The sequence below is a fragment of the Candoia aspera genome, chromosome 2 (genome assembly GCF_035149785.1).
Source record: "Candoia aspera isolate rCanAsp1 chromosome 2, rCanAsp1.hap2, whole genome shotgun sequence".
NCBI lineage: Eukaryota > Metazoa > Chordata > Lepidosauria > Squamata > Boidae > Candoia > Candoia aspera.
Window position 1 is genome coordinate 241,322,156 of NC_086154.1, and position 24,068 is coordinate 241,346,223.

At 38.7% G+C, this 24,068-nt stretch overlaps 1 protein-coding gene across 2 annotated transcripts in view; it reads left to right on the plus strand.

The window, feature by feature from the left end:
- SLC38A9 (solute carrier family 38 member 9) overlaps positions 1–24,068 on the plus strand; it is a 55,229-nt gene that overhangs the window by 9,392 nt on the left and 21,769 nt on the right. For both annotated transcript variants that reach the window (XM_063295661.1, XM_063295662.1), the window contains exons 4-10: positions 228–349; positions 496–559; positions 679–772; positions 2,245–2,415; positions 14,187–14,246; positions 18,289–18,483; positions 19,872–19,979. In XM_063295661.1, coding sequence (XP_063151731.1) covers positions 228–349; positions 496–559; positions 679–772; positions 2,245–2,415; positions 14,187–14,246; positions 18,289–18,483; positions 19,872–19,979 — 814 coding nt within the window. The remainder of the gene's footprint in view (positions 1–227; positions 350–495; positions 560–678; positions 773–2,244; positions 2,416–14,186; positions 14,247–18,288; positions 18,484–19,871; positions 19,980–24,068) is intronic.

Here is a 24,068-nt window from a genome sequence, read left to right on the forward strand (position 1 = left end):
TGCTAGCAGACCAGTTTCTGTGTCAAACAAAAGAAAAAAGGAAGCAGGTTTTAATCTGAGCCAGGACTGCTCATGGGTCAAAAGAAGTATCACTGTGTCTGAAAATTGTCAAAATAGCTGTAACCAAACTTCCCATATCTAGTCTTGTGAAGCAAAGCAATGCAAAAGATACTGAAATGCTAAAAGATTTAGTCTGTACTCATGCTTTGGGCTCCTTCTTTTGTTAGGTAGCACCTGATCATGTTCTTCCTGCTCCAGAAGAAATCTATGTGTACAGTCCTTTGGGAACTGCTTGCAAAATTGGCAGCTATACTGATGGTTCTGGCAAAAATTCCAGTATAATAACAATGTATGTCAAGTGTTTTGCTTGCATTTGTTTATCTAAATATATTGAAATTCAAGATTTAGATTTGAAATATATTCTAAATATTTGAATTGGCCTCAAATATAATGCAAGTTTGCTTATGATTGTTCTTTGTGTTCACCCTGACTTAGATTCATGATCTGGAATACAATGATGGGCACATCTATATTGAGTATTCCCTGGGGAATAAAACAGGTAACACTATTTTCTGTCTCTGTGTTAGGACAAATTTTGCCTGCTAAATCTTGCACAACAGTTTGCATTAATACCACAATTTGCATAAACATTTGGTTAAATGTTTAATTTGCAAACAGGCTGGATTTACTACTGGAATCTGTATTATTCTGCTGATGGGCGTATTGACTCTTTATTGTTGCTACAGAGTTGTGAAATCCAGGTCAATGATACGTAAGTATATGTTTCATTAAAGTACAGTATGTGTGGGCCTGCTATAGAGACGGGTGCATTTAAGAACATGAACCAGATGTGCAGTTTTAATGGTCACAGGACCACCTTCTTGTCCTGCATGAACTTTTCAGGCTGTGTACTCTAGAACACACAGGGCTTTCCTAGGATGACATATTAAAGAGGAAATAGCAATGAATACAATTGTCTTACAAGAAGGGAGATGTTCCTGAAATTCTTACTGAGCAACTCCTAAATGTTTCTGATTTTATCAGATGATATAATTTGACACCTTTCAGGAACCTGGCAAGATCTACAACTCCCAAGTATTAACTTCGATCTCTTATATACAGTTGTAAATTTGAGAGCCATCTGCTTAATTTTTCTGGTGTGATCTAAACGAACCAGAATGGTGCTCACAGATGGGCTGGGTTACCAGTCAAATAGTTGACTGGTAACCCAATATAATTTTGGGAGGAGTTCAGTGCTTCTGGAGGACTCAATTAGGGAAGGTTGGTTTGGACAGTATTATTCAGAAGGCATAGTCAAAAATTATGCTCAGTTGTGTAGTGACAGCAGTGCTGATGCTTGCTGGATCATACCAAAATTGAAGGAGGTCCATAATAAGACACTTGGATATCTGCTCCGCCATTTTGGCCCATTTTGAATACCATGCAAGCTCTTTGTTCTTGGAACCCTCTGGTAACTTCTGAGCATGTCAGGCAATCATTAAGATCCAATGAACATAATGGGGTGTATAGAGAAACATGTGAAACTAATGGGTCTGTAGAGACCCACACTTCACTCTCATTAAACTCCCTTATTTTCCCATTATGTTTCTGTGTTACATTGGCAGAAAAAGCCGTATCAGGAATTCTGCTTAACTTAGTTGGTAGTGGTAGAATTTTGTAGGAATAAGATCTTAGATTTAATATCTGATTTATTTAGTGGAATGGCTTGAAAAACATCTTGGATGTTAAAATAAACTAGTCTACCTATAGATGCTATTCAGGTCATTTGCTGTTTAAACAAATGTGTATGTGTTCATGTATGGGTGCCCTGAACTAGAGGCTGGTTGATTGATCTAAATAGTCCCTCCACCTTTAGGATTCTGTAATGGGGGGTTATAATTTAATCTGTAGCTAGTTTGTTGTAGAAGACTGATTTAGACTGCCTGAAGATATCCCAAAAAGTATCCAAGTGCAATTTCTTTCAGTATCTGCTTTAATTTATACAAATAATTGCAATAATAGCACGGTCCCTTTTGTTTTAAGTCTGTTATCAGCCTATTGGGAATCAAACTTTCTTTGTAATGTTAGCATTAACTCAACCTGTTATTTAGAATGTTTAGATGTGTCTTAGAAGACCTTAATTAAAATAATTACTTTAATTATTAAAATAATTAGCATAGAATTAAATTACTGTGTCTTGCCAATATTGATGGATATCACCTATTTTCTTATTCTTCTTTTCAGCTTCAGTAGATACCTCAACTTGGGAATTCCCAGATGTTTGTAAATATTATTTTGGATCTTTTGGTCAGTGGTCTAGCCTTTTATTTTCATTGGTGTCACTTATTGGAGCCATGGTGGTTTACTGGGTGCTCATGTCCAATTTCCTTTTCAACACTGGAAAGTGTATTTATAGTAAGTGCACATATTTCTGTTAATTGCTTTCAGATGCGGCACGGTATTCCTAGTTAATAAATAGATATAAGAGGGCCCTTGGGATTGCATTAGTTCCAACCCCCCCCCTTCAGTCTCTCTACATTAAAATCATATAAATAATTTAAATAAATAAATAAATGTCTCTTTTCCATCCATACGCTCACAGGAGTTTTAGAAAAGATGAAAGTCTCCTCTAATATAAGAATATATATTTGTCAGTTAGCTTTCCTTGGGCATAAAAATGAAATAATCACAGATAACAGATGTTTAAATTTTGGATAGACTTCAGAGACCAGGGAAAGGGATGATGAAGGGAGGAAAACCATGATAGAAGAGATTCTGAAGGAGCTCTTGCTTTTATGGACACTGTTTTTCTTCACTGTTTGCTTCCCATTAGCTCTAATGTGAGAGAAAATATATATGCAGACTCCAGAGCTAGAATTCTTTCCTATCCCCACATTCCAGTACCATATTGAGAGAACAGTAGATCCGATAGATTCTAAGCGACTGCTGTCCTGCCTTTGATGTGCTTCTAAAATGTCTCCTTTTAACCAATACTTCCATTAGATCAACCTTGGTGGAGTAAGAGTCTCACATTTGAAGTTCTGAATGTGGTCTTTGTTGTCTTAGAAATGAAAAACTGCTAAATTTTGTAGCACCCAAAATAGTTTCCAAAGAACCATTGGATTATGCTCTAATTTAAAATCTGCATTTATGCCACTTTTTCAAAATAGACTCCGTGCCCAAAATAGTTTAATATGAAAATCAAATAACAAAATAATGCATTGTAAAAGGAAATAAAGGAGAAGCATATTAACAGATTCACTGAAATCAATTTACGAATTATACCATAATATCAGTGAAAAAATACAGTCCCTAATAAAGTATAGGTAAAGGTAAGGTAAAGGTTTTCCTTGATGTAAAGTCCAGTCGTGTCCGACTCTAGGGGGCGGTGCTCATCTCCGTTTCAAAGCCTTGGAGCCGGCGTTGTCCATAGGACACTTCCGGGTCATGTGGCCAGCATGACTCATGGAACGCCGTTACCTTCCCGCCGAAGCGGTACCAATTAATCTACTCACATTTGCAAAACAATGGAGCAAAAGTTAGCTAATCCAGCCTCTGCTATTAGCACTGTACTTGCTATGATATCAAGAATTTAAATGTAATTTGGAATCAGGATGGAGTCTAAACAGATGATCCACAGCTAGTTTGCTTGCCTCTTCTAACAAGCACCCGCAGCAGGAAAGGGAAAATCCTGGGCGTTAGCAATAGCAAGTATCTCCCATACACTTGTTCATTCAGTGTGATTGTCAATGGCTAATCCACATTAGAACAGGAAAAGGAAAAGTCTCCCAGTTGAACTCAGTTCCTGGTGATTGCGTGGACTCACCCATGCAGTTTATTTATTTACCTTCTTCTAAACAATTGTCTTTATTTCCCAGTTTAGCCTACAGCCCTGGAATTACCTGATGGTTTGCCATCCAAGTGTATTATTATTATGGTTGGTCACATGGTCAGCCAGATGTTTAGACTGGATTTAGCATGTTTGTCCACCTACTGAGTCCTTCCCTAGGACTTGGGATAGGCAGATGTTTGTTTGTTTGTTTGTTTGTTTATTTATTCATTCATTCATTCATTCATTCATTCATTCATTGCTACTGCCCATCTCCCACAAAAGGGGGATTCTGGGTGGTTTACAATAAAATTAAGACTATAATATGTTGTTGTTTAATAATATTAAAGGTATCGTTGCAGGATGTAAGTGTAATGATTGCCTATTCTAAAACACCATCAGACTCATAAGTAGGAATTCAAAGGTATCTGATTTATTAAAGAACAGCATTCAGGATCACAAAGCTGAGAATGATAAAAGCGCGCCAAACGCAAACTAAAAACCCTCGGTGCAAATGAAATCCCTCCCCCCGTAGAATCTTCTCAAGTCCACAATCCCAGGTGCTCCTAACGGTTTCTGATGGTCTGCGGGAAAAGTCCTTGAGCAGAGAACATAACCCAAACACATTCCATTGTACTGATTTCACATACAGAGCTTGGCACAAGGTCTCACAGCAGCTCCCTCCCAAACAGAAACGTGCGTCAGCACCATGGCACGTGAAAGGTTACGATGTATAAACTACATTGAATCAGTGAACATGACAGTAAGCTGTTCCAAGTAAAGCTGTCTTTTGCAGTTGACTGATGGTGATTTTGTCAATGCCGATGGTGTTCAAGTGGTTGGCAAAAATAATAGTAATTATTATTATTATTTGTATGCCGCTTGATTCTCAATGACTCTGGGTAGATTCCAAGTCTGAACCAGTTTAGCTTCCAAACTCATCCAAACTCAGTCCAATATTGCCATCTGCTAAGACAATGAAGGTAGCAAATCCTTAAATAGATACTAAAAGTAGAAAGTATATGTCAGTGCAACTTCTGCAGTATTGAGTGACACCAGGTAACCAGATGCCTGGTTTGTTAGAAGTTTCAAAAATTAACCCCAAATGTACTTTAACATGGTACATTTTCAGTATTATGGGAATCAAACAGGCTTCTTAAGAATTTACAGGACAGGCAAATTGCATATAACTAGCCCCTCAGTGGTTCATATACCAAATAAACTTTTCTCATATCATTGGCAGCTTTTTCACTTTGGAAAAAAGTTGTGAGTGCAAGGCAACAAAAAATCATGCTGATGTGAAGGTTGTGTCCTAGAACAAGCAGGGACTTACTTCAAAAGGAGAAGTCAAATAATATCTTGGTGCTGTTGTTTCGTTTAGTCGCTTCCGACACTTCGTGACTTCATGGACCAGCCCACGCCAGAGCTTCCTGTCGGTCGTCAACACCCCCAGCTCCCCCAGGGACGAGTCCGTCACCTCTAGAATATCATCCATCCATCTTGCCCTTGGTCGGCCCCTCTTCCTTTTTCCCTCCACTCTCCCTAGCATCAGCATCTTCTCCAGGGTGTCCTGTCTTCTCATGATGTGGCCAAAGTATTTCAGTTTTGCCTTTAATATCATTCCCTCAAGTGAGCAGTCTGGCTTTATTTCCTGGAGGATGGACTGGTTTGATCTTCTTGCAGTCCAAGGCACTCTCAGAATTTTCCTCCAACACCACAGTTCAAAAGCATCGATCTTCCTTCTCTCAGCCTTCCTTATGGTCCAGCTCTCGCAGCCATATGTTACTACGGGGAACACCATTGCTTTAACTATGCAGGCCTTTGTTGTCAGTGTGATGTCTCCGCTCTCAACTATTTTATTGAGATTGGTCATTGCTCTTCTCCCAAGGATTAAGCGTCTTCTGATTTCCTGACTGCAGTCAGCATCTGCAGTAATCTTTGCACCTAGGAATACAAAGTCTTTCACTGCTTCTACATTTTCTCCCTCTATTTGCCAGTTATCAATCAAGCTGGTTGCCATAATCTTGGTTTTTTTGAGGTTTAGCTGCAAACCAGCTTTTGCACTTTCTTCTTTCACCATCATAAGGCTCCTCAGTTCCTCTTCGCTTTCAGCCATCAAAGTGGTATCATCTGCATATCTGAGATTGTTAATGTTTCTTCCAGAGATTTTAACTCCAGCCTTGGATTCCTCAAGCCCAGCATGTCGCATGATGTGTTCTGCGTACAAGCTGAATAGGTAGGGTGAGAGTATACAGCCCTGCCGTACTCCTTTCCCAATCTTAAACCAGTCCGTTGTTCCGTGGTCTGTTCTTACTGTTGCTACTTGGTCGTTATACAGATTCTTCAGGAGGCAGACAAGATGACTTGGTATCCCCATACCACTAAGAACTTGCCACAATTTGTTATGGTCCACACAGTCAAAGGCTTTAGAATAGTCAATAAAACAGAAATAGATGTTTTTCTGAAACTCCCTGGCTTTTTCCATTATCCAGCGGATATTGGCAATTTGGTCTCTAGTTCCTCTGCCTTTTCTAAACCCAGCTTGTACATCGCAATGTACAATTCTCGCTCCATGAACTGCTGAAGTCTACCTTGCAGGATCTTGAGCATTACCTTATTGGCATGTGAAATGAGTGCCACTGTTCGATAGTTTGAACATTCTTTAGCGTTCCCCTTTTTTGGTATGGGGATATAGGTTGATTTTTTCCAACCTGATGGCCATTCTTGTGTTTTCCAAATTTGCTGGCATATAGCATGCATTACCCTGACAGCATCATCTTGCAAGATTTTGAACAGTTCAGCTGGGATGCCGTCGTCTCCTGCTGCCTTGTTATTAGCAATGTTTCTTAAGGCCCATTCAACCTCACTCTTCAGGATGTCTGGCTCTAGCTCACTGACCACACTGTCAAAGCTATCCCCGATATTGTTATCCTTCCTGTACAGGTCTTCTGTATATTCTTGCCACCTTTTCTTGATCTCATCTTCTTCTGTTAGGTCCTTGCCATCTTTGTTTTTGATCATACTCATTTTTGCCTGGAATTTACCTCCGATGTTTCTAATTTTCTGGAAGAGGTCTCTTGTCCTTCCTATTCTATTGTCTTCTTCCACTTCCGCCCATTGCTTGTTTAAAAGTAATTCCTTATCTCTTCTGGCTAACCTCTGGAATTTTGCATTTAATTGGGCATATCTCCCCCTATCACTGTTGCCTTTTGCTTTCCTTCTTTCTTGGGCTACTTCTAGTGTCTCAGCAGACAGCCATTTTGCCTTCTTGGTTTTCTCTTTCTTTGGGATGTATTTTGTTGCCGCCTCCTGAACAATGTTGCAAACGTCTGTCCATAGTTCTTCTGGAACCCTATCTACTAAGTCCAGTCCCTTAAATCTATTCTTCACCTCCACTGCATATTCCTTAGGAATATTAGTGAGCTCATATCTAGGTGATCTGTGGGTCTTCCCTAATCTCTTTAGTCTGATCCTAAATTGTGCAATAAGAAGTTTGTGATCTGAACTACAGTCAGCTCCTGGTCTTGTTTTTACCGACTGTACAGATGTCCACCACCTTTGGCTGCAAAGGATGTAGTCAATCTGATTTCGGTGTTGTCCATCTGTTGAAGTCCATGTATAAAGCCGTCTCTTAGGTTGTTGGAAGAGAGTGTTTGTTATGCAGAGTGAATTGTCTTGGCAAAATTCTATCAGCCTATGTCCTGCTTCGTTCAGTTCTCCCAGGCCATGCTTACCTGTAATTCCAGGTGTCAACTGACTGCCCACCTTAGCATTCCAGTCTCCCGTGATGAAAATAACTTCTCTTTTAGGTGTGTTGTCCAGTAGGTGCTGCAGATCCTCATAGAACTGCTCTACTTCAGCTTCTTCAGCATTTGTGGTTGGGGCGTATATTTGGATCACTGTGATGTTAGATGGCTTGCCCTGAATTCGAATTGAGATTATTCTATAGTTTTTTGGATTGTATCCAAGCACTGCTTTAGCCACTTGACTATTAATTATGAAGGCTACTCCATTTCTTCTGTGGTCCTCTTGTCCACAGTAGTAGATCTGGTGGTCATTTGATGTGAAGTGGCCCATTCCAGTCCATTTCAGTTCACTGACGCCCAAAATGTCTATCTTTAATCTTGACATCTCACCAATAACCACATCCCATTTGCCCTGGCTCATAGATCTTACATTCGAGGTTCCAATGGTGTGTTGATCCTTAGAACATCGGATTCGCCGTTCACCACCAGCACCGTTGGCCGCTAGCTGTCCTTTCGGCTTTGAGCTAGCTGCATCGTCACATCTGGGGCTAGTTGAACTCATCCTCTGTTCCTCCCCAGTAGCATTTTGACCATCTTCCGACCTGGGGGTCTCATCTTCCGATGGTATACCAACATATCTCTGGTTGTTCTGATCCATTGAAATGGTTGCCTAATCCCAAATACTCAGTCTCACAAGCCCGGGCTTAAAGATAACTGATTTATTAAAGGAACAGTATGCAAATACAGAGAAAGCTGAGAATGAGCAAAAGCGCGCCAAATACAAACTTAAAAGCCTTGCCTCCACCCCAGTCCCGCCCCGAGCGCTCGTTAGCAACCACCCCCTCCCAGGTGCTAGCAACCGTTACATCTGCCTGGGAAAGCAACCTTGAACAGAGTTGTAAACCCAAACATACATTCCAAAGGAGCAAAATAAGGAGCACAGCAATAATGGAAAACACCAGCAAACGTTCAAGCATGTAAGACACGGAAGAACGGTTTGACATGTGAAACGTTACGATGTTAACAACACATTGAAATGGTGAACATGACATCTATTGAGTTTTCACGGCAAGAATACTGGGGTGGGTTGCCATTACCTTCCCCAGGGATCGCATTTAGTCTGACCTCTCTGTCATGACCTTCCCGTCTTGGGTGGCCCTTCATGGTTTAGCTCATGGCATCATTGAGGTGCTCAAGCTCCAGCACCACGACAAGGTAACGATCCTTTGCTGAAGAATATCTTGGTACTTTTCTCCAAGTATGAAACCTGAACAGTACATCCAAAAGTGCAATCTATTCATTTCTTGGAAAACAATTGCAGAAGTCTTTATTTTGTTTCTAGGGAAGAGATATCCACTCAAAATAAGCATGAATTTAAAAACTACGGAGGGGCCCTAAACCACGGGCTTCATGGTTTCACCTGCTTCCTGTTCAACAACGCCCCAGAGCAAATCCTTTTCATCTGTTGTAATCTTGCTTGTTCCATTATTTTGGTACCAGTGTGAATTGTGACTATGCTAAGTATACTTTCCCCTTGAATAGAAATTGAAAGCCACTTTTAAGATAGTTTCAGTTCCTGATTAAGAAGTAAAACAGGAAAAAAACAGGAAAAAATGCTTAATGTTAATCTGTCTTGACAAAGTAGTTTGATTATACCTCTGGGTTTTTTAGTTTCTGTTTTGTTTTGCTGATCTTAAAAGCAGTAACTTAAGAATATAAGGTTCAGATTTACGTCAGTACTGGAAAAACCAACTTATTACTGGTCCTTATACTTAGAACCGTCGCACCGTCCCCACAGTCATGTGATCACAATTTGAGCATTTGGCAACTGGGTCGCATTTATGACCATCACAGCATCTGTGGTCACATGACTGCCATTTTCAACCTTCCTGGCCAGCTTCTGGCAAGCAAAATCCACAACCATGTGGTTTGCTTAACACCCACGGTGATTTGCTTAATGACCGCTGCAAAAAAGGTCGTAAAATCGGGTCAGATTCACTTAATGCTTTTGCTTTAATTCCGGTCCCAACTGTGGTTGGTAAACGAGGACTGCCTGTAAAATGTCCTTTGAGTCAAGCTCAGTGCCTAGTAATTTCATTGACATGTCCATGTAGTTTTCTTGACAACAGTACTGATGTGGTTGACCATTGCCTTCTTCCAGGATGTTTTCAATCTAGCAAATAGCCCTGGTATTTCCTGGTGATCTCTTATCCAAGTATGAACCAGATGTTTTTCAGTATGGCCAAGCTCAGTGAGATGAGAAGAGCCCTTACATATCTTTCCATACATTAGTATCTTCAGTGGAGACTTCCTGCAGGTGATAGAGCTGGCTTGAGAAATGTGTGATCTAAAGCTATATGCATGATTCTTCTTCCAAATTGTCCTAAGAACATACTGAAGGCCCAATGTAAGGATACATTTCTTTAGCAAATCTTTTATAAACCACACAGTTGACACCAAGTAGTTTGTTAACTGAATTAACAGAAGTAACCGTATTTTATTTTTTTGTGGCATGAATTACTTAACCGCAGATCCCAGGAAAAAGCATCTTGATGTCCTAGAAGTGATTTAAATATTTTGCAAACAAGCACGTTCTTTGGTTTACAGCTACTTTTTGAGCTTTCTAAACATTTAATCATGGCTAGATACCTTTTTTTTCCTGTCCTATCATGTGTGTCAAACTATTGTTTTCTGACCTATTGCACTAATCTTAAACACATTTACTTGGAAGCAAGTCCCAGCTGGTTGCAATAAGCCTGCTACAATTAGAAATACTGTCAACTGGATAACACTGTAATTTTATTGCATTAATGAGACATATTTACTTACTTAAGCAGTTTATCCAGCAGATGGCAATACAATGCACTGCAGTGTGAAGAGGTAGACCAGACCAGGCTAAATTGCATAATGGTGTGGATGTTTTTTCCTCCTTCCTGTAGATAGTTTTTTTTTCTCCTTTATTTAAATGTATTAACAATGCTATTGAGTATATGCAGAAACAAAATACTTACAACCTTATTTAATTAGATTATCTAGGAACCTGGAACTGGCTAGTAGGCAGTTATTTTGCATTTGTTACCCGTGTTGAAACCAGTGAAGTAAAAATCATATTCTCTTTTATTGGCTAACTTTTTCATTTAACCAATTTTCCAGTATATTTGCCACCATATGGAAATGCTCCATTTCTTTCCTGTTTTCCAGGATCTTGCTACTACCTGTCTGGCTGTAACCAACAAGAGCATACCAACTTTCTATGTTTCAAGATGTCATTTTTATTATTTTTTTAAAGATAGGCCAATGCAGAATCTGATATAATGGCCTGGGTTGTGATCTGTTCTATTTTAATTTTAAAAAATCAGTCCGAAAATGCTGAACAACTTTACAAGACTGTACATATGATACTATGAACCTTTTTCTTATACATTTTTTTCCCCAAGCATATAAAGTTTATACTAGAATTTACCATGTTAAGTTTCTTTGGCATTAAATGTTGCCTGTAAAATACTTTAATTGAGTTTTCTCTAATTTTGGCCAAAATCAGTTACAATGGCTTCCTGGGTCAGTTGGATAACTATTGAGTCATAGGTGAAGATACTTTCATATCTGGTTTCCATATTGCTTTCAACCAATTCAAGATGTTTGTCTTCTCTTTTAGCAGGATGTTGTAATTTAGACCTTATGACTCAGATAGACCAATAGCATTAATTAAGCAAGATATAAACATGGCAAGATAATATTTTCTAATTTCTTGTAAAATAGTTCTGTAAATCCATTTGTTTGAGGGACTTCTCCTGTTTTTATGTTCTCAGTAGCCATTTTAACTTCAACCTCTGTTTCTGGTTAATTACCAGAATTAGTAAACTCTTCTGAGAGTTTCTTTATTTTATTAAGATCTTAATTTCTAAATATTACATGACTTTGCTTTATATTGGTTTAAAGCTTCCCATTATTCTTTTGCAATCATATAGAATTTCCCATCTGGAGATTTAATTTGAGGAACATGTTCCTAGTAATCCTTTTTTAAAACTTGTTCTCAACTAATTTGGAATTTTTAACACTAAATGTAAAATGTTTGATTAAGAGGTTATAGATCAGGTGCTGTTTTATCTATATTTAAGCTGTGTGGTTCTGTTCTTTTAGAGATCAGTTTGTCATAAATTTTAACACTTCTGTTTTTTTTATGTAAGTTTTATAAGTAGGTTATCTCTTGTATTAAAATTTTCATTTCATCCTTTAAATTTTCTTTTCGTAGCTGTCTTCACAGAGCATTATTCCTCTAACGCAGGGGTCCCTGAACTCTTCAGCTGTAATGGTATGTGGGAAAGCCTTAGGAGACGGGGCAAAGAGATGCCTAGGGAATGGTCAGATAAGAGACAACATAGCCCGCAGTTGAAAAGTGGGCGGGGCAGTAGGCTCAGAAGGGACCCTCCCTAGTTTCTCAGGCTGTAAAGGAGACAGTGGGAGAATTCTACTTGCAGACTTGCAAGATTCTGTTAATGTAGGTTTACAATAAAGTAGAATGAGCTTATCTAGTGTTTCATGTCTGGTCTACCTGGTCAGGCTGACATCAGTCTTGCAAGTCTGAAAGTACAATTCTCCCACTGTCTCCTTTACAGCTTGAGAAACTAGGGAGGGTCCCTTCTGAGCCTCTTGCTCCACCCACTTTCCAGCTGTGGGCTATTTTGTCTGTTATCTGACCCTTCCCTAGGCAGCATCTGTTCACCCCATCTCCCAGGGTCTTTCCCACATACCATTACATCGACTCATTGATCCCTTCATGAAGTTTCAGATTGTTCATCAACCCCCAAACATTATATGAAAATAATTTAATGAATACTAGTTTAATTAATAGTACTATGAAGAATAACAAGATCAACCTTAGATAGTCCCATCAACCCTTAGTAGTCAATATTGGCCACTTTGTGGGACCCTGCTCTAATGTCTGCTTTCGTAGTATTCCCCAGCTATGCCTCTCATAGAGCATCTCTTCCATTTAATTCAAAGTACTGTAACTCTGGGACTCAAGTTCTTTCCTGTTTTCCTTGCTACTACCTGTCTGGCTGCAACCAATAACATATCAACTTTTATGTTTCAAGATGTCATTTGTATTATTTTTTAAAAAATAGGCCAATGTAGAATCTGATATAATGGCCTGGGTAGTGATCTGTCCTATTTTAAAAATTTTTAAAGATCAGTCCAAAAATGCTGAACAACTTTACAAGACCATACATATGATACTATGAACCTTTTTTCACTGTTTAAGGGGAAAGAGATGGATTTAATTTCCAAGGCATTGATCTTCCAGGAAAGCTGTCCCCTTTTAAGTAACCCCAAATGGATGCACAGTCAGAAATTAAAATGAGTCTAATTTCAGCTGACAAAATGCCATTAGACCATGTTTTAGAATGAGGTTTTTCAAATTGGTTTCCATGCACTGGTAGGTATCCATAAGGAATTTAATGGGTTCTGTGGGGCTGGGGGGGGGGAGACTCTCCACAAGGGCCTAAAGTTTAGTTTCATTTTTTTCCCTTTTAGTCACTAAGGTACAGCAGAAAGGAGAGGGGCCCAACCCTTCTAGATCAGAGGTTCCCAGAAAAAAAATAGCATTGATCTCAAAAACCAGGTTTCCAGCCTGAAAAAGTTTGCAAACCCCTGTTGTAGAATGAACGAACACACCCACACACACATATAGATATATACTGTATATAAATTCTTGAATAGCATTTACGTGCATTTAAATAAAATTTGTAATCTCTCTTTTGGATGTTTATATTGCTGTATATCATTCAGGATGGCCTTATCCAGGATGTTTTCAAATTCATCACCTTAATTCCCTGTTCGCTTGGAAATTTATTGAAGTGTCCCCCATAATGACATTTCCAGATCCTAATGAGGATAGCTTTTGCAATACTGATTGTATACTGTAAATTCCAATTGATTGTAGTTGGGACAATATATCCTTAATTGAATTAGTAGCCCTAAAACCCAGGGAATTTGCAATCCAAACTGCTACTCCTCTGGCCTTAGAGGTGCCATTACTTAAAAACTATTCTCCGTAGGAAAGGATAGCGGAATTTTAACACTATTTCTTTTTTTGTGTGTGTTCCCTAAAGTAACAAGCTCACCCTCCTTTATAGTTTTACTAATTCCTTTGCAGTTCATTATTAATCCAGTGCCTTTAAGGTTCCATCAGAAAATATTCAAATTGATCATATTTCAAAAATCCTCCTTTCAGTGGAGGCTAAGATATAGATTGAACTGATTGATTATGTGCCATCAAGTTGTTTTCGATTCTTAGTGACCACATAGATAGATTTTCTCCAAGATGATCTATCCCTAACCTGTTCTTTCAAGTCTGTCTTGGACCTGTTGATTCAACATAGTCTTTATTAGTATGTATGTATGTATGTATGTATGTATGTCTTGTTTCTCTCCTGAAGCTGGATAAAAAATGGACATTTCATGAAAAGGAGATCCAGTTTTCCTCAGAAGTTGCATTAATCTCTTTATATAGCTTTCAGCACTTATCATGAATGTTCTAAAACATGCTTCTTTTGGAATATAGCTACATTGTTCTGTGCCCTTAAATATGTTTCCTTATTTTTTTTTAGATTATATTCATGATATTAATGTAACAGACATTGTTCCTGGTACAAATGGAAGCAATAGAGGTAAGCAAACTGGAAAAAGTGTTTGATGCTACTCCAGTGTTCCAGTACATTGGAGTCTCCTTTACCTTAAGTGTCAGAATTCTCAATAAATATATCCCTTTTCACCATTTTGGGGTGGTTGGGGTGGGAAGTCATTTGTAGACCCTGCATGCTTGTAGTCCTTATAGACTCAACATAGGAGGGGAGGAATAAGCTTGGTAAAAAATCCCTAAAAAATAAATCAATAAAATGATAATTGTCTTCCTTTCAGATGGATAATAAGTAAAGGCCACACAGTGTTTCATTGATTCATATTCTCAAGCAGTACACTTCTGAGAAATGTTTCCTTACTACTGGTAGTAGTGTGTGTGTAAACTCTTTTAGACCATCTGCCTTTCCAGGTGGAGAGTTTTAAACACACACAGCCTTTCCTCAAATGCTGAATCCTTCTTTTGCTTAGGGGAAAATTTGAGAATTACAATGGTGCCTTAAGCTTCTGCAGATTTTAAGGCATGAAATTTATCATATAGCACATAGCTCTTCCAGACTGCAAGATGAAAGAGAACAAAATAGGGGGTCCAAAAACGTTGGTCTTGCCCATTCTGGTGATAGCACAATCTCACTTCTCAACCTGTTCAAAAATCTTAGGACAGAAGGAGATACTATGACCCCATATTGAAAAAGCTGCCTACCCTGGATTAGTACCAGATGTGACCTCAGCCAGTATCTTTCTGTGAAATCTAAAATTGACTAAATATATGTTCATCAAGGGAAAAAGACTAAGTAGTGTAAAAAGAGTTGCAAATACTTAAAGAAACTGAAAGGATACATCTTGAGGAAAAATTGAATTTAAGGAAATGTTTAGGGAACAGAGGGCTCATCATTCCACAACAGAAATATCTTAGTTTTAAAAGCTTATTTTAAAAGCCGCCCTGATGTTATTTCATTATTTGTTATTACATGATACCCTTCCAAACTGTGTTAGCTATACTTGGCAACAAACCAATAGGAAGAATTCAGTTGTCACCATAACTCCATGAAAATTTCAGAAATGCTGTTAATTTTATCTGAAACACTACAGTTATATGGATAACGGGGAACAAACAAACTTGCAAAAATAATGCTGAGGATTCTGTGGTGTCCATCTATTCTATACAAAGGTTTGTGCTTCAGGGCATTGTAGCCAACTAGGCAAAAAGCCAGCGTGGGATGAAAAGATTTGCACTGGGAAATTTCCATGAATGTCATAATTAGCTCATGCTTTCTGAATAAATCATGGCTGTTAACTATGAATGACATCTTACACCACATTCTTAAAATGGTAGCCTTCTGCCCCAGAAAGCAGTTATTACAGCCCATGTGATCTTGCTCTTCTGCCTAGATCAGTGTTTCTCAACCTTGGCAAGTTTAAGATGTGTGGATTTCAACTCCTAGAATTCCTCAGCCAGCATGCTGGCTGTTGAATTCTGAGAGTTGAAGTCCACACATCTTAAACTTGCCAAGGTTGAGAAACACTGGCCTAGATCTAACCTAGGAATCTCCAACTTGATACCTTTTGAATATATTAGCTGGGCCTTTCCTAACCTTCTGCTTTCTTCCAGATAATTCCCATGGTGGCTTGGGAATTATGAGAGTCAAATCAAATCAAGTTTTATTATGGTCATAGACCAGTGTAAATGAGAGTCAAAGTTCACATTTGGAAAATGCCATTATGGGGAAGTTGTTTTATAAAATGAGTATTTAAAATTTAATGGGTAAAAGGAATAGATAGTACTCTAGAACCCCTCTTTCTGAGTATTAATATCTTTAAAATATCAGAAAGCACCTTCCCTTTCAGAGTTCCATTTATCTGGATCTGTTGCTTAAATCATTTTATCATCCCCTTTGTGTAAAGTGTTATCTGTAACCCAGAAATCTGTAGTTAAAGAGAAAGGATGCTGGGATGTGAATGCAATATACCAATATGTATCTACCACTGCATGTATAATTTGAACTTGTTGTAACCCACCTAAGAGTCTTTCAATTTGAATGGGCTATGAAAAATCAAAAATAAGTAAATAGATATTGGAATTTGCCGGCATCCAGGAGAAAAATCTTTTACCTAAGATGCAGGGCTATACCCAACCTTATATGACTACATGCTGTTAAGATGCCACTCTGCTTGTATACTGCTTAGAAGCCTGCTGTTTGGTAGACTGTACCCTTGGCTCCTAATAATTATCTGAAAGTTTACTTTGCAGCATGTGTGGCATCTTTGCAGAATTTGGACTTGTTTCTGTAAGCTAGAACTGAGGCAGTGCTCTAGAAGGAAACCAATTTGGGAGTAAGGGGAAGAGGAAAACATGTTCAGGGACACTTAGAGTCTTGTAAAACAAAAAAGATGGAATTGTGTACATTATAGATGGCAAACTCTTAGCAGTTTCTTTCCTGCTGAGCGTACTTGTAGATTGTGGTAATTGCTCTCATTCTAATTCCAGCTCAAATGCCTTCCTGATGCTGTGCATATGTTTTACAATTTGTATGCACCCAAGGATGTGTTCAGTGGTACATTGTACCACTGGCTGGACACATACTTTGCTGTGTGGCTAATTCTGACAAAGTATCAGTTCCTTATGTAGGTTTTGAAGACTAGTGACAAAAGGAAAAGAGAATCACCTTCTCATAAACAACCCCAGTAATTCTGTGGAGGCTCGTAAAGCATAAACTTGCCAAAAAGAGTTTCTGGGCAGGGAATGGTAAGTCAGACTTAGCCAGTTTAAAAATACTAGTCAGTGTTCAAAGATCTGAGTGATTTTGTTGGGAATTACAGCACCGCCCAACCTGCTGAAATATTTTGAGTGAGGTAAGACCAACAGCCATTTTGAAAGACAGCAGGTGTACCTAGAGACAGCCTGTCCTATTAGTACACTGGAGAACTATTTGTTTGTTTGTTTATCAAATTTTATTACCGCCAATCTCCCCCCAAAAGGAAGGACTATAATCCTTTGGTAGCTTTCTTGATCCTTTTTCTCTTGTTCATTGCAAAAAATGGTGAACAGGGGAAGAGAGTATGAATGTATAGAGTTGTGGCAAATGATATATTAAAGGAGTGTGGTACTCTGTTGATTGAACAGCCCATCTTTCTCTGGCAGAGGCATGGTGAGCATTCACCCAATGGCAGCATGGAAAAGGCAGTTTGCAGGATGAGGGATAGGGATTATTGTCCAGAGGTGCTTGAGAGTTACTGGACTACAACTCCCATACTCTGGGCAGCACAGCCCAAGGCCTTTGGTCATGCTGTCTGGAGATGATGGCAGCTATAGTTTAAGATATCTGAAGGACACCAAGCCAAGAAAGGCTCACTCCCAATCTGCAATTCTTATCTGCAAGAGATATGGGTACAGGTGAGCAGAATGGAACTCATGCTTAGACAAGTGTAACCCTTGCAGAAACAGTTTCTAAGTTGTTTTGTCTTACTCTGTTTTGTTTTTATTTTATTTTTTGTGCCTTCAAGTCATTGTTGACTCCTGGCAATTGCCTGGACTAATCCCTGCAGTTTTCTTTCCAAGATTTCAGAAGTGGTTTGCCACTGCCTCCTTTCTAGGGTGAAGAAAGTGAGCGATTGGCTCAAGGTCACCCAGCTGCCTTTGTGTCTAAGGCAGGACTAGAACTCATGGTATCCTGATTTCTAGCTGGTGCCTTAATCACTACACCAAACTGACTCTCTTCCATGGGTTAGAGTCCACATATTAGTTTATTCTCAGGTTATTGTGTTCCTTTAAAGATGAAGGATCATTTGCCATGAGGATCACTGGCTATAGCCTTGGTGGCAGTGAGACTGCTCTGAAGGCCAACTGCCGGGTTTCCTTGTGCAGTTGGCTGGCCACTGTGAGAATAGACTGCTGGACTAGGTGGGCCAGGGGTCCAATCCAGCAGGGCACTGCTTATGTTTTTATGAAGAGGTTAATCTAATGTTTAAGCTTTGATTTCCAACACATACTTCCTCACCATCACCACCACCCCCCCAAGCCCAAAAGTTTTCCTTAAACTAAAGCATCATTTTGTTTCCTTTCTAATTTTACAGTAATATGTCCAAGTGACACTAGCCATGAAGTACCAGGAAATGAAACTTCGGAATTTTCTTCTACCAGTGCTGCTGGATTTGAGGAATTTGAAAAGTGGTGGGTCAAATCCAAAACTGTCCCATTTTACTTGACCATCATTCTTCTGCTGTTGAATTTTAAGTCTCCATCTTTCTTTGCCAAATTTAACATGTTAGGTATGTAGTAATAATTCAAAAAAGTATGCAAAATAGATTCTTCTTTGATATCTTGACTTAATCATTTCTTTCAGAGGGTGCTGTGCTTCTAAAATTTTTATTAGTTGGAGGCCACGCTACACAAAAGATCTGTGCTTTGAATTTCCGGCACCTCATGAAATTTAAAACTTGCCATCGGGAGGAAGCAACAGGCTTTGAATTAACTTGTAGCAGCAACTGTTGGGGAAGGTTTCTTATGTTGTTCTAGTTGTTGAACCTCTCTTTCCACTAGAATATACTTCCTTATAATGCCAATACTTCCAGTATGTTGGAAAAGACAATATTTGTTCCTCTTTTGTTCCTCCAACGACTGGAAAGCAATTTCATCCAGAAATTAATAATGGTTAACAGTTCCTCATAATGGTTAACTTTTGCTAGTTGACACCTCTAATTGTGGGTTTTTTAAGCTTTAAAAAGAGACAGCAGGAACCCAGTTTTGAATCTGCCACATCTTGTGTAGTTTAGCCAAGGAGGAAAGAATGAATTGTCTACCTTTGCCATAACTGAGAAGTTTCAAGCTTTTTGGATTGCCCTTATTTCTTCCTCTTTTTCTACTGGAGGTATTACTTAAAGTAGTAAAGGGTTAAAACAAGGCTGTGAAGGCTTAGAAATCCATGGGAGTTTATATTTTTCCTAGGTTTGTCTGTAGTTTTTCAAATATTGCTTTTTTCCCCCCTTCTCTTTGTATATGCATGTATGTTCACATACTCATGTAAAAAAAGTAATAGGTAAAGTAATATGAAAGTAATAGGTAAGGTGAAAATACATGTTGTAAAGCAATACTGTTCTGCAATATTAAAGCAGGACAGTAATGCAATCTGCTGTTTGTCTTTGAGCATCTGATCATGTTTATGAAAATGGATATGCAAAATATGCTCACTTCATGTTGCAGATTGACTACAGTACTATAAAGGCAGTTTTCAGTACTGCCAATTCATTGTTTTTTCCTGAAAATGTACATATTTAAAAGCACGTGTGCATTTTTGATACTCTATCTAGAACATTTAGTCCCCAGAAGTTGAAACTTTGGTTCATTTTTCTTTCAGATAACTATTGTGGGAACAGCAGTGATAATGATTTTAATTCTCACAATTCTGTTAAAATTCTTTTGTCCTCCCACTAACTTATGTCCTGTCTTCCAGGACAGCATTGTTGAATATGATGTCAAGTAACTTAATCTCAGTCAGTTATTCTTAAAGTTGATTTACAAGAAGAATATTAAAAAGATGCTGGATTGTAATGTTCTATTTTAGGTCTGATAGAGATTAAAGTACAATTTTCCTGCCATGCATTACTTTAAATATGTCTGGATGTGGTTGTGGTTGTTTTTTTCTTTTTCCCCACTGCAGGTACTGTCTCTGTCATTTATTTAGTTATTCTTGTTACTGTGAAAGCTGCACTTCTGGGATTCCATTTAGAATTTGATTCGTCTGCAACAAATATATATTTTGTACCAGGTAAACTTTTTAAAAGTGTTTCTGGACTGTTCCCTTTAAATAATTTAATAAACTGAATGGGGAACTGCAGGGTAGGATATGCTTTCTGTTCTAGTCTTACCCTTCTTGCTAGATTCCAAGCCCTACTTGTATAGAACAAGTCAGGCCTATAGCTTCCCTCCCTGTAATGAAGACCGGAACCAACATTATAGGCAAAGCTGAGTTCACATATGCTAAGCCATGATGACTGGGTACCCGCATAACCTAATCCATAAATTGGTATAGACACCACACTTGTGGTTCCACCTCAGATCTGAAGCCGAGACAGTGGCTTTGTTTTTCTAGAAAGGCTTCAGCGTGGTGGATTTCCATGGTGCCACTGGTTCTTAGGAAGGAGGGAGCACATTCCAAGGAGGTGGAGGAGATAAGAGGAGGCACAGTCTGGGAAGCGATTGTGGGAAAACCAAGAGATTCAGCATAGCCCCGCCCTAGAGCTTTCCCAGGTTATTTCCACTTAGGTTAGGTAGAGTAGCTTTAGTCTGGCAAGATTCTGTCTATGCGGCGTTAGCAAACAAAGAACTGAAGTTTGAATGGACTCGCTCTTCATTGTTCTTGGGCTGAGCCTGACAATCAGGGATAGTTCCTTCTACTTTTGCTGGGAGTATACAGTGTTGCCAAAATAAATGCTGAAGAATATTGTTTTTCTCTGCTGCTATTTGATTAGATTACTCTTTAGTTTCTTCTCATGTTTGGGGAGTCATTATCCCAGGTGCTAATTTTTAATTATTCCTAGCCAATGATATGCAGCTAAGGGAATTACAGAGATTGTTTCCTCCTAGGGATTTCTCCTCAGCTGTGCTCATACTTTATAGGCAGTCTTTCAATTTCCCAGAGCCCTTATGGATTGGTAGCTACCAGCCGTTACAACAAAGACAAAACAAAATGCCTAAGGATAGGTTCCAATACCACCCTTGTTTCTACAGAAAAAATTGCATGGAGAATAGCCTGTAACAAGAAGTTCTTAATGTTCCGTGTACATTGCCTTCCAGTTTTTGATGTGAGAGGCTCTATTGAAATGTTCTATATGAAGAAAAGTTTTGGAAGAGACTACTCAAGAAACCGGATTGTGGTGGCAGCCTGGTAGGGCTGGTGAATGAGGATAAGTTCTACCCAAGCTACATAAAACGTGGTCTTGGAGTAAATGATGTATGGGTAACACTGGAAGAAGTTCTCCTTCTTGGTGCTTTATTCCTCTTCTTATTTTTATTTGTTTATTTCATTATTTGTAACCTCTTCATCCTTCAAGGGCACTCAGACTGTCACAAATGCCATGTGAGGAGTAGTTCATTAGACCCAAGGTCTATATCACTGAAGCCGTTTTCTACATTGATACAAAAGTCTCTAGTGCAGTGTTTTTCAACCTTGGCAACTTTAAGATGAGTGGACTTCAACTCCCAGAATTCATGCTGGCTAGGGAATTCTGGGAGTTGAAGTCCCCCCATCTTAAAGTTGCTAAGGTTGAGAAACACTGCTCTAGTGAGTTAAAAGTGAAGAATCTCACAGTATGCCTTTAAATGTATTAAATAAAAAAAATCTTAATTACAAAACAGAGTTATAGTACTTGTGAAACAGAGCCATTCCACTGTGGCCACTTGGCTGTCAGTATTTTTCATTAACAAGAACACACAATACTTGGTTTTACTGGTTGATATGCAATATTTTTTCAAGATTATATCAAGGATGATATAATCTAGGAAACCCATTCCATTAAGAGCTGCCATAATTCTGCTTTTCTTTTTCTTCTCTGTCCTTGTTGATGAGAAAGATTTTCCTTTCCTCCTTTCTTTTTCTCATTTGTACTCTCTTCTCTTTCCTTGCCTGAAAAAGTCCTTACTTCATCCAGCAGAGAGATCTTGCTTTCTTGTTGTCTTTTTCACTCCATGCCTAACAGAGGGACCCTCATGGCAGGGTGGCCAGACTCAAGTTCTCTGGCCAAGCCTCACCTCCCTGCTGTCACTGCCTGGATAGCCTGGGAGCAATAGGAATGGATGGGAATTCCTGCAGTGCTTGGCCTGAGAGGCCTTGGAGCACCAATGATGCAGTCTGGGTGCATGCTGAGGCCACTCCTCATCCTTGTACATTCCCTGCCCCAGGGTCCTCATGGTCTACACATTATTGTTGCAGACCATGGAAAGCAAGCTGGAGCCTCTGTGTCACTTAACGGGCTGCTTCCTTTCAAATGTGTTGACCCCACAATATGTAGAATTTGCAAATGTATGGTCAAGGACAGTGTGGTTCCTTTCATCTGGAGAACCAAAATGTATTTGTTCCGTGGAGAGCAGGAACATTTCAAACCTCGTTACAGACAGCAACATTTATTGTGGTTCTAAATTATTCTTCAGTTTGAATAAATGGTTAATATATGGTTGATAACATTCATAAAGTAAGGCCATTTTGATTAAAAGAAAAAGAGTTGTTGTTTGCTGTAATGGGAAGCGTTTGGGGAGGAATTTGTTAGAATCCCTACCAAGATTTGGGATCTGTGGTTTGGAAAATTTTCTCCTCCTTTTTCCCAGACATTATAGTAGAGTAAATAATAGTGCTTAAAAGGTTTTTCTTTGTCAATGGCTGATTTTATGGTAAACATAACTTCCCATACACATGATGAAACAGAGTGATTTTAACTGTGGCTTGACAGCAGGGTAGGAGAAAAATAATATTTGTGCTTGAGAGCTTGTTTTGAGTGCTTGAGTGAAACATAATTCTTCTTAGATCTCCTCGGTAAAGACCCAAGTAGGAAGAATGGAGTGGGGAGTAAATATGGTAATAATCATACTCAAATTATTTGCCCAGGTTAGAATCCCCTGGCATGGTAGCTCATATTTTTGTCATGTGGCAATCTCACTGATGTGTGATAGAGGACATGCAGGACATGTATATGGAGCAATGCTTCACCCTTGGCTATCATTATTGCATCTGCTTGGCTGGTCTGTAGCTTCATCTAACATGCAATGAGGCTTCCCCATAATAGTCTTCCAGATGGCCTTTGTCAGAAATCACTGCTCAGATGTTACTGTTTACTGGCACACTTCATCTGTGAATGTTTGCATGATTATCCAAACAAAGCAGGAAAAAGAGCAAGAGAGGAGGGAGAGAATTATGCAATTCTGTTGGGTTGTTTGTGAATTTGAACAGATGCTAAGTTAGTGAACTTGGTAAATCCAGCTTTAACTTTAATCAGACAAGTCCTACAAAACTAGAATTTCAGCCTTGTATTTTATTAAAACATGGGTGGGCAAGCAACTCATTCAAAAGTCATTTCTGAATTAAATAGGCAGGGAAGCACCATGATTCTACTTATTTTTATAAAACAAAAATAAAAAATGGATGCATTTTGTACAAGCAATATGATCAGTATTGATGACAGTAAAACAAAATAAAATCTTTAGTAGATATTCTAGAGCAGGCACCAGAATAATTCCACCCCATTTTCTTTGGTACTTACATTTCTACTAGCCTCAGTTCGGCACCATATCTTGACTGGGAACACGTTGCACACTAAATCACAATGTAGTTTGTCGCTTTCAGCTATCGTGATTCCAGCCACAGGCTTATACAGCATGTGAATCCAGCCAAATGTGGCTTAATCAGCAAATTATAGTTATGCCAACCATAGCTTAATGTATTGTGCAAATGGAAACTAATTTCTATCAGTTAGATGAAGAGGTAGCCTTTCTAGTAGGGAAGCACTGGCCTGCTTAAACTTCCTTTTGTTTTAAAATATACCCAGATAAGCCATTGCAGTGCTAGAGAAGGGAAGGCAAAACATTTTCTTGTGCTTGGCTGGTCAATCAGGGAACAGCCTGGCTTCAAAATTATGATTTTATTACTGAATAGTAATTCTATAAATCTTTAAAGGTACCTTAGAAGTATTAGGTAACAACAAGAAGATATATGTTATATTGGTTTTAAATTAGGTTTTTACCAACCAAGAAATACAAAAGAGGCTGGAATACAATTATGTATTAGGTATAAATGTACATGTTTAGCTTAAAAAAATCCTTTCTTTAAAAAAGGATATGCAAATACAAAGGATATGCATGTGTTTGT